Source organism: Uranotaenia lowii, chromosome 1, assembly GCF_029784155.1.
Source record: "Uranotaenia lowii strain MFRU-FL chromosome 1, ASM2978415v1, whole genome shotgun sequence".
Classification (NCBI taxonomy): Eukaryota; Metazoa; Arthropoda; class Insecta; order Diptera; family Culicidae; genus Uranotaenia; species Uranotaenia lowii.
Window position 1 is genome coordinate 27077852 of NC_073691.1, and position 14433 is coordinate 27092284.

The 14433-nt window shown below is 43.1% G+C and overlaps 1 protein-coding gene across 1 annotated transcript in view; it reads right to left on the reverse strand.

The window, feature by feature from the left end:
• The window catches only part of LOC129761044 (muscle-specific protein 20-like), a 132559-nt gene extending 126250 nt beyond the window's left edge, over positions 1-6309 (reverse strand). The window contains exon 1 of the mRNA XM_055758748.1: positions 5541-6309. Within this exon, the coding sequence (XP_055614723.1) occupies positions 5541-5564 (24 nt within the window). The 5' untranslated portion in view covers positions 5565-6309. The remainder of the gene's footprint in view (positions 1-5540) is intronic.
• Positions 6310-14433: the final 8124 nt, after the last annotated feature.

Below are 14433 nucleotides of genomic sequence, written 5' to 3' on the forward strand. Positions count from 1 at the left end.
CCTTAGATCCTTAAACTATCAATGCTCCGGGAAAGACATTGCCAGTAAACCATGGTGATGGTTATTATAGCCTTTCAGACGATCGATGGTGACAAGGGTCACAACACAACCGAGGCGATGGCAAACATCGTGCCAGACATCGAAATTTTCGAAAAATCCACTTTCTGAGGAACCGTAGATTCAGATAAATGATTTGTCTGGGGTTTAAAAATATGCAATTGAAAATAAATTGAAAATGACGTTTAAATTTTTTTATTTCTATAAAAAACTTACAATCACATTTAAAAAGAAATAAAAAAAAATTGAAAATTCAATGATTTTTAAATTCCATGCAGTTGATTATTACATGCATTTGATTATTACTTGCCTATGATAATTACATGCCTTCGATTATTACATTTTCTCAATTATACAGCATTTTGAGCTTTGTAATATTCAACTCACACTGAAAATTCCGTCATATATGATGCTTCTTTTTATTTACATCATATGTGATGTAATTTTACAGATTTTTTTGGTAGTGTGTACCGGATTCGTAGCGAACACCTGTTTTGCAGGACAGTCGTCCGGCATTCGCGCAACATGTCCCGCCCAGCGTATCCGGCCAGCTTTCACCACCTTCTGGATACTGGGTTCGCCGTAGAGTCGCGCGAGCTCGTGGTTCATCCTTCGCCTCCACACTCCGTTCTCCTGTACGCCGCCAAAGATGGTTCTTAACACTCGTCGCTCGAATACTCCGAGTGTACGCAGGTCCTCCTCGAGCAATATCCATGTCTCGTGCCCGTAGAGATCAACCGGTCTATTTTTAACCGGCTATTTTTAAGTCAGGCCTTATTATAAGTTAGCTAGACAAACCAGTCAGTGGAACGTGAACGTGAAAGTGGTACATGATCTGGCGAATCATACGGGGTACGTCTCGGTGGTCGAGTAGTTAGCGTGGTAAGACGGTAATCGCTGGTCCACTGATGGCATGGGTTCGATTCCCGTCTCGGTACTGGGTATTAAATGTTAATCTTAAGTTGTCCACGTCATTTATTCAGTCTGTAAGCCTAAATCGGCTAAGACGATGTGTGTCTTTTAAGAATGTGGGAGAACGGTTGCCATGAACCGAGTGAATTGGAGGAATATTGTTCATCAGGTTAAGTCGTGAGACGGAACACCAAATAAATTATCACTTCCTCTATTCATATTTTCGGATTGAGCTATTCCTCTCACTTCATAAAATCAATAACCTCACTTTTATTAAAATTTTAGCTTACTATTGGGTCCTCTAGGACTTCTTAAATGATTTACCATGTATGTAAATTTTGGTCAAATAACTGATTTCCAGCTGTTTTAGGGTCTTCCATCTGGACTTTTCTGGTTTCGGGTTACATTGACTCCTGCCATGCACTCGAATTTTCACGTATTGATTCACAAACTTACACAACTCTTGAAAAGTTTGGGTACAGCCAGGAGATTCGAACCTCGACCTGACCACAGAACTATACCTGATGCATTGGAATGAGAGCTTCCCGATCTGGAGAGCATATCAAAATAGTAACTCAAACATATCTCAACGAAATATTTATATCTTTTTCAGTATCAATTTCCGATCAGAAGAAAAAAACGAAATTATATCAAGATGAGATATTTTGATATTATTTTTTTTTTTCCTATTCAAATGAGATATAATTTAGTAGGTCGTAGGATGTTAAAATATCTCAAATTATAACAAAAAGTCCATGCAAGCGTAACGAAATTATATCACCCCTTGATAGCATTATATCAAGATTATATCTCAATCAGATAGGATTTAGACCATCAAAAATAACAAAAACTATGAGTCTTGCATACAAGCATGTATGCAACTTTTTTTAAATTATTATTACACGTATCACTTGTATCACTATGTACGTCATCAAGTGATTGGGAGTGATAATAGTTTAATTCAGTCTTCCCGAATCACGTCTTTTAAGATATGGAAAAGTGAATATGGCTTTTCTCGAATCATTTTACAAACAGAAGCAAGAAGATCAATTGCAGTTTTGATAGAAAAAATAATATAGAAATATATACGTTATGTGGCCCGTAAGCTTATTTGTGTGAATAGCTGAATTTCCGAAACTCTACAAGCAATTTCCCTGATTCCAAAAAATGAAATTTAGATTATATTGTTCATGAAGTTTGAGTTCTAGTAAGCTTCTCTACGTAGTGGGACAAAAGATTTGACAAATATTTTGCAAAATACCTCGTCACAAAAAACAAGAACAGAGAATTGAAAACGAAGTAAACTAAATGTCTTAAATAAATTTTGATTCTGATTGAGACCTTCTTTGAAAAGAATTTCCATGATATTTAAGACTGGCATAAAACGAGCATTGGCATATTGTTCTGCATAACATAAAAAAAAATCAGGATTTTCAGCATCCGGTAGAGATGTCTACAATAACTTTGTTTAATAAGCAAGACTTCGAACATACAATTTATGGAACGAAAACAAGTCGTATTTATTCCACCGAGTGATCTCCAGATCATCCTCAATCATTTTTTTCAAAATTTGTGTTCTGAAAACCATCCTACGAGTAAACTTGTATCCTCGTCCGCTATTACTTATCTTGCCGAAAGTTGTTTTTCGAACTTTAAACGTGAATTTGATTCTTCGTCTTGCGTCCCCAGAGCATCATACAGTTTGAATGTTTTAAACAACCTTAAACAGGAATATTTTTCTTAAAAATGAATGATGCCACCGAGATGAACTCTGGAATTTTGACCAACTCCAACACCATACACAAACATTTGAGGTGAAAATTTTTATAATCATCTCCTAGCTAGTGATTGAGAAGAAAAAAAACTGCAGCCATGAAGCGGTAGCCGCTGAATCAAATAAATCCATTTCTGGAACCCAAATATTATAGAAAGAGAGCTTGATTTTTTATTCCACTTTATACACTTGATGACAGCGGAAAGGAACAGGAAGTGCAAACCGGAACCGGAACTGAATGCGAAAACCGAAACTTTCCCTTTCAACGAACGTTACCGCAGCCTACGGGTGATATATATTGTGATCAAAGTTAACACCATGGAGATGGTTAGTCATAAAAGTGGCTAACTTATAATGCATATTACATGCATTACCATCTGGTGACGACATTGCCTAGCTCTATCAAAGCTTTGCGAAGAATGAAAACCGAGTGTCCTGTCTGTTTGTCTGTGTTTCTAGTATTCCTTATTAAATCCCGATAATCTTATTCCAATTCACCCAAATGGCTGCCTTGCTGTGTGCGCTTGAAAAACAACCCTAAACCAGCAGACTGCATCGGCCTTTGAAGAAAAAGTAGGAAAATAAACATCCACTTTCTAACAAGCTCAGGTAGAGCTGTAGGTAAAGACACGCAGCTGGTAGGATGGGATTGGGAAAGTGATGAGTTCGATACTCTAATCTTATCGACAATTTCTTTTGCATACAATTCCAATAAGATTTTCAGTTAATATATCCTATCTTACTGAGTTATAGTTTCGTTGAAATTATAACAACGGTTGATATGATTTAGCTATAGTTGCATAGACTTTTTGATATAATTTGAGATATTCTAACATGCTACGAGTGCTAAATTATAACTCATCCAGATAGGATAAAAATTGATACCAAAATATCTCATCTTGATATAATATGGTTTTTCTCTTCTGATCGAGATTGAGTTCATTTTCAACGACAAAAAATTTATTTCAAATTCTTTTAAATATTATAATCATATCTGCATTTTTGCAAAAAGTTCATACAATCTTAACTATATTAAATTAATTCCAAATATCATTTCAACATAATTTTATCTCATTCAGATAGAACATTTTCATAATGTACCAAATAAAACATAGAATAAAAATATCTCATCAAGATATGAGGGCTTCGAACATAAGATCCAGAATGAATATTCTTAAACCGTCTAATTCGATAAAGTACATTTGGATGCGCTATAATTTTAGTAACCAAAATTTTGATACATTTTTCTGAATCTGTTACGTCAAACTCATTGTGGAGCGTTTTGGATAGTTGACTTTGATATCCATGATTCATAAAAAGTTGAATGCATATCAAAATAAGATATATTTATCAAAATCTGAAGAAAAATATATCGTTGAAACGATTTTTGTCCCCGCCAAGTATTTCAATCAGAATAAGATATAATCCAGATCGACGAAAATCTAAATCGAAAACATTGAGTTCTAAATTATAACTGAATAAGAGAAATATTTTCAATTTTTTTAAGTATTTCGATATCAACTAAATATCATCATTTAACGTAAACTCCTCAATCAAAGTGTTTTAATTTCTAGTCCTGCTCAGTTTATTAGGTAGTTTTTCGACATGTTCCAGATATTTTCTTTAAAGTTTAAATGAAAGTTTATGTAAACAGAAGCAATTAATTTGAAACAAGACCTGTTTTACAAGGAAAATTGGCGAAACTTCTAACTTGAAGTCAAAATGCGGAGCTATTTCAGCCGAATTGCCGGTCGCAAGTAATTTGATAAGATTTTTTTTCGATTTTGTAGGCTGATATAATTTGTAGGCATATAACTTTAATATGTATTGGTATCATGTTTTATTTCATCGCACTTAACTTATCACATTGAATAAAATTATTGGAACATTATACAGATAATTGAATACAAAATAAAAAAAAATGGAAAATTTCAACGAATGATATTCGAGTTGCCTCGACCCCAAACAACCGGTTAAATAGCCCCAAACATGACGCCCCAAATGGAGTGAGCGTAAATAAACTAAAACTGTGGCGGCATAAGCTAAGACAAACAAAACAAGAAAATTCTATGAATCATTTGTTCGGGCGGAAAGTCGGGAAATTTTCAAATACACGAGGAAAAAACACAAAGAAAAATTCCACAAATCCAGATCATCAACAAATAAATAGTGACCACGAGACTTAGGAGGAGGGTGGTGATGTGGGTGTTGCGACATTCAGCAACTGGGCCGATCGTCTCGGTTCTAAAAATAAGATGCGTGTGAGCTCTTAGGCCAATTCTAAATTGCAACGAAGAGGAAATTCACTCCATCCGTTGTTTGCTGAATCACTGATTGTCATAATTCTGACCGAGCCGAAAAAAAGGTAACAAAAACTATCATTTTTGTTTCGATTGGTTGATCGTAAATTCAAATATTTTGTATGAAACTATTTTCAATTGAAAATTTAGGCATAAATTTATAACGGTCGCCATGTGTTTTTTTGGTGTTTTTGAGAAGAAGATAATCTGTTCTAGGTAATGAAAATATTTTACTTTGAACTTGAAATAGAAAAGATTGCTGAACTGACGCCATCGGAAAATGACTGCTAATAGTCGGTTAATTCTGATAGGATGCATACACTCAGAGAGATGGAAATCGAACGAGTTTAACCAAATCAGGAAGTTACACTAGAATTATTCAACTTATCATTTTCTAAGGTTCCAAATAAGGAAAAATTCTGATCCGAAACCAGTTGACCAGATGGGTGTTTGCCGGGCACGTGTATGTATAATTACATCATTATTTTCAAACTCACCTGCCAGAGTGGACGTCCGGGCATTTTGCCGTACTGCTGCTGCTGGTGATGTTGGAGGAAAATTGTGAGGCCGTTCGTGGGAGATCACCCTGTGTTGAAAGGGATCTTGACAACACGATTGATTGACGGTTGACGAAAACTGACCGGACCAAGGCCTACTGCCAAATATGGATGCTTCGAGAGATAATCGCTGTTAACAGTCGTTTGTTACGTTTGTCACTGTTCGGAGTATCCGATTCAAATCAGCACTAATTTTGTAAACAAAACTACTTCGATTGGTCGATGACAACGCTTGTACCGGATCGGGGGAAAGAGATATCTCTAGCAGTAGGCGTTGCCCCTCGATTGTAACGCAATGCACTTTTTCCTGGAGTAGTTGATCGTTGTGATTACAATAACATTAGCATCGAACGATTGGATGGGCACGGTTGCTTCGATCAATAATAAGAAAACTCACTGACGCCTGTCGGAGCAAACTAAAGAAAACAACAACCCCTTTTCCAGACGCCCACACGTGTGTGCCAAAACTATCACTGCACGCTCCGGTAGCCGGAGATAACGGATTTCTTCTTCGGTTTGTTTTTGTTCCACTTTGGTGCCTCCTTGGAGACCACTTACAGATAAATGGGTGTCGACTTTATGATAACACAAGGCTGCAAAACACAACCCGACGTGGTTAATCTAGGCTGATAATCACAATTCGCAACTCGCAACCAAATAGACGCGTTGTCGTCGTCGATCGAGAGATCCGGAGAGGACGAAGGATGAGAACGGAATACCTGTGGACGCGATCGAACCGACCGTGTTATATATATAGAGTTGGGGGGAGTCCGACCGATCGGCCAGCCAACCATCCGATCCAACGGTTTCCGTCGACGGCGGCGTCGAATTTTCCCGCCACCCAACCTCCCCTTGGACTCCCAATATGGAAAAGCGTCGTCAGCACTACGCATATCGGATAGACGGCGTATTGAGGGAAGGTAGTTGGTAGTTCCTACATTTGAGTGAGTTTTTTTCCCTTCGGAAGAGGGTTATTACTCATGATTTGTTTTATTTCTCTCACTTGAGAAAAGGTGGAAAATGATTGTTATACTCATCTAAAAAGAAACTGTGACGCAATCGGATGTGGAATTCTATTGTATTTTTCCTTTGTTTTTTTGGTTTCAAAAAGTGAAAGTTTCAAATCAAACTTTGTTTTTTAACGTGTGACTCACACGGGGTGGATCTGCTAGTGGACTGAGGGTTTCCGGACTGGCAAGCGATGTGCGAACAGCGCACCAATTACACGTGCCAGAAGAGAGCCTTTTCTTCACTAGACACGGCAGACTGGATCGGTAGTATTGGTCTGGACGCGGTAAGACTAAACTCTTGGTTTGGTTCTGACAAGAACCGGGTTTGCGTCACCAATCACTACCAGAGATCCAAGCAGTGGAACAGGGCAGAGAATAAAACTCCAAGACGAGAAAGGCAGGAACACCAATAAAAATATCCAGCTTTGTCTCTTGTCACGTTTATTTTCTCTTCACTACTATTCACAACTTAATTACACTGCTTGCTAAACGGAACTAACTCAAGGCGCATTGAGAATGCGCCCTTAAATAGGCTGTCACGCAAGCACAGGACCACGTGCTTGCGCCAGATGGAAACGCCTAGAAACTGCTAGGCGCGTCGCGCATATTCTTGCTTTAAGCGAGAGCAGCCTCCTCGCTCTCTCGATGCGGTACTCTCGCGTCGGTGTGGCACTCTTCTCCCTCTCGTGAGTGCTCCGGGCGTCGTTGCTGGACATCGGCGTCACGTGTTGGGAATCGCTCGCTGCCGCTGGCAGCTTTCGTAGCGAACATACTCCCCCCGTTGGAATTTCATTCCAACTAATTTGATGTTCTCCACGCTGCGGCGAAGAATCACTGCTGAGGCTGCAGGTGGACGTTGAGCTCTTGCCGTCTTGGAAGGACGAATCGCCTCGGGATACGATATCCGCCGGATTGTGCGCTGTGTTAATATAACCCCATTGGTAATCTTCGGTAAGCCGAACGATTACAGGCACTCGATTTCGAATACACACTTCTAGACTTTCCAAGGGTTTCCTCAACCAAGCCAACACCATTTGGCTATAGGACCATAGCTTGACAACCTCAGTTTTCAGCTTCAGCGTTGGGATGACCTTTTTCACCAATTTAAATAATAGTTGAACAACACACAGTTCTAATTTTGGAACAGTGCTTTCTTCGAACAATGCTACTTTCGATTTACTACTTAGGAGATGTGCTATTGATCCCTCCCTTCCAATGCTGAGGAGATAAACACAAGCACCATACGCATGTGTCGAGGCATCAGCGAATCCATGTATCTCCATTGTTTTGGTCTCGGGAGCTACGACACATCTTGGAATCTCGAACTTGCCAAGCTGAGTTGACCACGTTTGGAACTCCTCCCATCGATGCAGCAAGACGCCCTTCACCGGATCATCCCAGCCGATGTTGGCGGCCCACAGCGACCGCATAATCATCTTCGCTTCTACGATCACCGGTGGCACAAGGCCCAATGGGTCAAACAACCTTGCTATTTGGGATAGCACCTTTCGTTTTGTTGGTAGAGATCTGGAGCCTTCTAAATGGCTCACTGATTCACAAAATGGCAGTTGAACTACAAATCGTTCATCTTCGTTGCGACGATAAGTTCGTTGGAAGTGTTCTTCGAAATGTTCTTCCTCAGTTGTAACCGTCTCTGGTTCAGTTAACTTCTCCTGGTGGAAATAGCGCTTGAGGCAGACCTCCAAACTGTCAGCCACAGCAAAGTTAGCGCATAGTGCACCACCTCCGTCGTCCTCTTCGCAAGAACCAGTAACGACCCATCCGAATTGAGTCTCTATCAAGATTGGCAGTTTGTCGGCGAGGTACATCTGTCTTCGCAACATAATTGCATGGAAGTGTTCAGCTCCAATCAGCATCTCAACATCGTTGGGCTGGTTAAATCTCGGATCAGCCAACACCATACAGGCTGGTAATTGCCAAGCATCCACATTGACCTTGGTGGAGGGTATAGTTCCCGTCACTCGTGGTGTGACAAGACAGTCCACAATGGCGTCAAAATCGTTGTAGTTCGAAGACATTCGGACTGCAACTCGATGACGTATCTGGGATCGAGTTCCCCCTACTCCGACCACAGGCATATTCGTCGGGTACTTGGGTAGGTTCAGCTTCCGCACCAAGGATTCCGTCAGCAGATTGATCTGCGAGCCAGAGTCCAATAAGGCTCGCACCTTATGAATTTGACCTCCTTTCGATTGAAGATTTACCAATGCAGTCATCAGGAAGATCTGCTTGCTAGGCTGACGATTAACGCTGGAACACGACGCGTTGACTGGTCGCTCTGTTACGTCAGGCCCCTGTTGCCCCTCGACTGACTTTGATGATTCGCTCTTCGTCGCTGGATTTTCATCTCGAAGAAAATGAAGAAGAATGTGATGCCTTCCAAAACACTTTCCACAAACACCTTTGCTGGGACAAGTAATCATTTGATGCCCATTCTGAAGACAGTTGTAGCACAGTTTCATCTCTCTGAGCTTGTTTCGCCGCTGCTTAACACTCATTCCTACGAAGGTCGGACATTTATCGTTGTTATGCTGGCCGTTACAGAAGTCGCATGCATTTTCCGATGTTGCTATTGCTGCATGCGATGATTTCGAGGCTCCTCCTTTGAACGGTGCAAACTTTGAAGTCTTGGACGTTCCAGCTGTTGTGGCGGTCTCGCAGCGCTCCAATATCACAACTCGCTGTCTCAAGAACTCTATCATGTCTTCATATTGTGGTAGCTCCGTTTGATCAAATGAGGCTTCCCACAACTCGCGGGTTTGTTCATCCAGTGCACGTGTCAGCAGTGTCACCACGAACAGTTGCGACATACCAGTCAGAGGTTGGTCTAGCTTGATTAGGTTGTCGATGTGTCGAGTACACTCGTCCACCAGATTCCGCAGTTCTTTGGAACTTTTCCTTTGAACCTTCGTCATGTTCAGGAGGCCCAGAATGTGACTTTCCAATATGAGACGCTTGTTCCCAAATCGTTGCTCCAATATCTCCCACGCTCGTTCGTAATGGTTGTTTTGAAGCGTCTCAATATCTATAACCCCTGCAGCATCTCCCTTGAGCGAATTTTCCAGATGGTATAGCTTAACAGCATCTGAATCATTAGTTCGCTCTATAAGGTCCTGGAACATGGCCTTGAAGCGTGGCCATGCTTCATAGCGACCATCAAATGTTGGTAACGGCACACGGTAGGATTGTGTATTAACTACCACTTGACCTGGCACAGGGACTGGGGCTCGCTGATTATCCCTTTGCCGCACATCCATCAGGATCTCGATTTTTATTGAGGCCTCGTTGTAGGCTTCTTCAAACTCAATAAATTTTTCCTCCTGTGCCTCGGCATCTTCAGGTACGGCTTCAATAATGCAATTATGAATCTCGTTATATTCATTATACATGGCTTGAAGGTTTCTGGCATGAACCCTCAGAGCTGGCAAGGAAAGTGTTCCTTCATCCGATTCCAGAATATTCAGTAATCGGGTCACCTTTGCCTTGACCCGGCCACGTCGTATGCTGAGCTTCGAAATTTCTTCGGGCCTTTCCATTTTCTGGTTGGGAGTGCGAGGTAGCATCTCCGTAACCGCAGACTCCTTTCCAATCACTCACGAATGTGTTCGATGTTCGTCACAGTAGAACACGTAAGAATTCGCCGGCGCACGATATCACACGTATACAATTCGGCGACCGCGACGAAAACCGTAACTAAAACTTTCGCACCGCGATGTGGTTCTCTCCAACGACGGCGGGTAAATCGCGAATGTCACGTTGTTCGAGCCACGTGACACGCTCGGTTCGCGTTGTCAGCCACGCGAAACGCTTCTTCACCAGTCCCGATCCGGTTCGAAGGACCAAATGTTTTTTAACGTGTGACTCACACGGGGTGGATCTGCTAGTGGACTGAGGGTTTCCGGACTGGCAAGCGATGTGCGAACAGCGCACCAATTACACGTGCCAGAAGAGAGCCTTTTCTTCACTAGACACGGCAGACTGGATCGGTAGTATTGGTCTGGACGCGGTAAGACTAAACTCTTGGTTTGGTTCTGACAAGAACCGGGTTTGCGTCACCAATCACTACCAGAGATCCAAGCAGTGGAACAGGGCAGAGAATAAAACTCCAAGACGAGAAAGGCAGGAACACCAATAAAAATATCCAGCTTTGTCTCTTGTCACGTTTATTTTCTCTTCACTACTATTCACAACTTAATTACACTGCTTGCTAAACGGAACTAACTCAAGGCGCATTGAGAATGCGCCCTTAAATAGGCTGTCACGCAAGCACAGGACCACGTGCTTGCGCCAGATGGAAACGCCTAGAAACTGCTAGGCGCGTCGCGCATATTCTTGCTTTAAGCGAGAGCAGCCTCCTCGCTCTCTCGATGCGGTACTCTCGCGTCGGTGTGGCACTCTTCTCCCTCTCGTGAGTGCTCCGGGCGTCGTTGCTGGACATCGGCGTCACGTGTTGGGAATCGCTCGCTGCCGCTGGCAGCTTTCGTAGCGAACAAACTTAGAGGACGAATGACCAAATCGGTTAGAATCTTCTTTAAATAAACAAAATAGAATAGAATAGAAATCAAACCAACCGGATACTAAACCTTTTTGAAAGTCGTGTGATCAGTCTAAACGTCTAAAATGAAATATAATGATTTTTTTGTCGTCAGGTTGAATTTTCGTTTATCCGCAGAATCCCTAAAATTTTTCTAATAGTTCGTAGAAAATCCGTAGGAAATGCCGAAAATCCGTAGATTTCGAGCATCGATCCGTGTCTCAGTAGAAATGCAACGCTCTCACTCTCATTCAATGGGTTTCCCGTTTTCTTCACTCCCGTTTCCTTCACAAGGCAAAGGACTAAATACCTTGGAAGGAAGCTAAACGCCAGGGAGCCACCGTTGTCTGTTTTTTTTTGTGATTGATAGGCGGCAGAAAGTCTAGCCCGAATAGCAGGAACCATGGTGTTACATTCATTTTCCAATTAATTCGAAGGTGACCATGTACTTACCTACCTAAGGGTCCGGCGCCGATTGACCAACGCGTAGGGATGTACAACGATACGGATTTGACGTACAACAATACGGATTTGACGTTTGAGTTGAAGATTCGGATCTTAGTTCGTAGAGAGATCTGGCGTGAGCACTCTCCACTGTCTCAACCTGTTGTCCAGCTACCACGAAATTGGAACGATTTTCTGTGTTGATTTCCATCGACTTGGTCTTTCCGACATTGATTTTGAAACCTGCTGCCTTGGAGCTTTCGGTGAGGTAGTCGAGTTTGCTCTGCATATCCAGTTGTGTTTGGGCGAGCAAAACAATATCGTCTGCTAGGTCAAGGTTGTTCAGGTGCTTCATTGTTGAAGGATTCCACCGCAATCCTCGGTTCGGTGCACAGTCGATCGATCCAGTCAAAATCTCATCCAATACGATTAGAAAAAGTATCGGTGATAAGATACATCTCTGTCTCACTCCAGCAGTTACCGGGATTGGTTCGGACAAGACACCGTTGTGCAAGACCTTGCACGAAAATGTCTCGTATTGTGCTTCGATGAGATGGACTAGTTTCTCTGGGACCCCTCGTCGCCTTAGAGCCGCCCAGATGTTTTCATGATTAAGTCGGTCGAATGCTTTTTCGAAATCAACGAAAACCAGCAGAAGAGAGTCCTGGAATTCGTTGATTTGTTCCAGGATGATTCGTAGTGTTGTGATGTGGTCCACACATGATCGTCCGGATCGGATTCCAGCTTGTTGCTTTCGGAGTGTAGCGTCGATTTTATCCTGGATCCTGTTCAGGGTCACTTTGCAGAGTACTTTGAGAGTTGTACAGATCAAAGTTATGCCACGCCAGTTACCGCACTCTGTCAGGTCTCCTTTCTTCGGGACCTTTACCAGGATACCCTGCATCCAGTCGGCCGAGAATGTTGCAGTATCCCAGATGTCAGCGAAAAGACGGTGCAACATTTGTGCTGACAAGGCAGGGTCTACTTACTTACTTAATGATCCCGCGCCGATCCTCCGGTGCATAGGGCCGTGGTAAAAGACCTCCACTGTTGACGATCCGGAGCCAGCGTCTTCACCTGGTCCCAGTCAAGATTCTCGTCGACAGTTCGGATTTCAGCGGCTAGGCTTCGCCGCCACGAATTTCTGGGTCTGCCTCTTCTTCGATGACCTTCTGGATTCCAATCTAGCGCCTTTCTGCAAATCTCGTTTTCATCTTTTCGCAGCGTGTGCCCAATCCATCTCCACTTACGTTCCCGAATCTCGATTTCTAGCGCCCTTTGATGACACCGGCGATGTAATTCCTCATTCGAGATCCAGTTGCCAGGCCACCAAGCGCGGATGATATTCCGCAGGCAGGGTCGGCTTTCAGCATTTCAGCAGGGATGCAATCGATCCCAGGTGCTTTGTTGGATTTCATGTTTTTGATTGCCGCTTCTATTTCAGCCAGTGAGGGCGCTTCCGAGTTGACGCCATTGATGCGGCTTACTGTGGGCGCCTCGAGCTGCGGGTTCTGTTGGCCATCGCTATTCTTGACTCGGAAGAGTTGTTCGAAGTGCTCAGTCCATCGTTTGAGCTGATCTGTTCGATCGGTCAAAAATTGACCTGCTCGGTCTTTTAGCGGCATTCTTGCATTAGTCCTTGCATCATTGAGGCGGCAAGAAATGTCATCAAGTAATCAGATATCTCCATTGGTGGCGGCTCTTTCTCCCTCTCCGGCTAGGGAGTTTGTCAAGGCTCTCTTGTCTCGTCTACAATCTAGTTTAACTGCCTGCTCCAGCTCCGCATATCGTAAGCGGGCGGCTGCTTTGGCTGACCCGGTACATGCTTGCTCAATACCGACTTTCGCCTTTCACCGATCATCGACCATCCTCCAAGTTTCACCCGACATCCATTCACTTCTTCTTCCACAAACTTTACCGAGAGTACTATGGCTCGTCGTGATAAAGGCATTCTTGATTCCACACCACTGTTCTTCGACTGTTCCGTCTGTCGGTAGCTCCGAGACTCGGGATTCAAGCTTTTCAACGTATGCCCTTTCATCTCTAGATTCTCCAACCGGCGGACGTCGTATCGACACCCGACTTTCTCCTCGCGCCGTTGGACACGCGCAACTCTTAGTCGTATCTCGCCAAGAACGAGGTGGTGGTCAGATGCGGACATCAAGAAGGCTCCTTCTACATTTTAGGCTGATGCCGATGTGGTCTATTTGATTTTCTGTTTGGCCATCTCGGGATACCCAAGTGACCTTATGTGCTGGTCGATGGGGGAAGAGCGATCCACCGATCACCATGTTGTTGTTGCCACAAAATTCTACAAACAGCTCTCCGTTTTCGCTCATCTGTCCTAGACTATGGCGCCCCATAATGCGCTCAAGGTCCTGATTGTCGGAGCCAATCTTTGCGTTGAAGTCGCCCAAATGGATTTGAAGGTCACCCTTCGGAATTCCCATCTAATGAGGGCCGCATGGGCCTGCGGACTTAACAGGAAACCAACTCCGCGTTCCCGAGTAGCATGCCAGAGTAAAGCACTATTTACCCGGACTATGTCTTGTGTTCTCTAGTGTTAGGCCAACGGACTTTGCTCAGTCCCAGAATTTCAAGCTTGAGGCGGCTGGCTACTCTAGCAAGTTGTGTTAGCTTGCCTTGTTGGGCAAGGGTTAAAACATTCCAAGTTCCAATTCGTGTCCGTGTTTTCATGCCAAAAGTCGTCGTCAAAGTTCCAGGTCGGTCATTTCTTTTGGATTCCGTAACAATTTTTAATCGGGAACAGTAGGTTGTTCGCCTAAGGACTTAGCTGGTGGGAGCCGCGTTTCATAAATTCAGC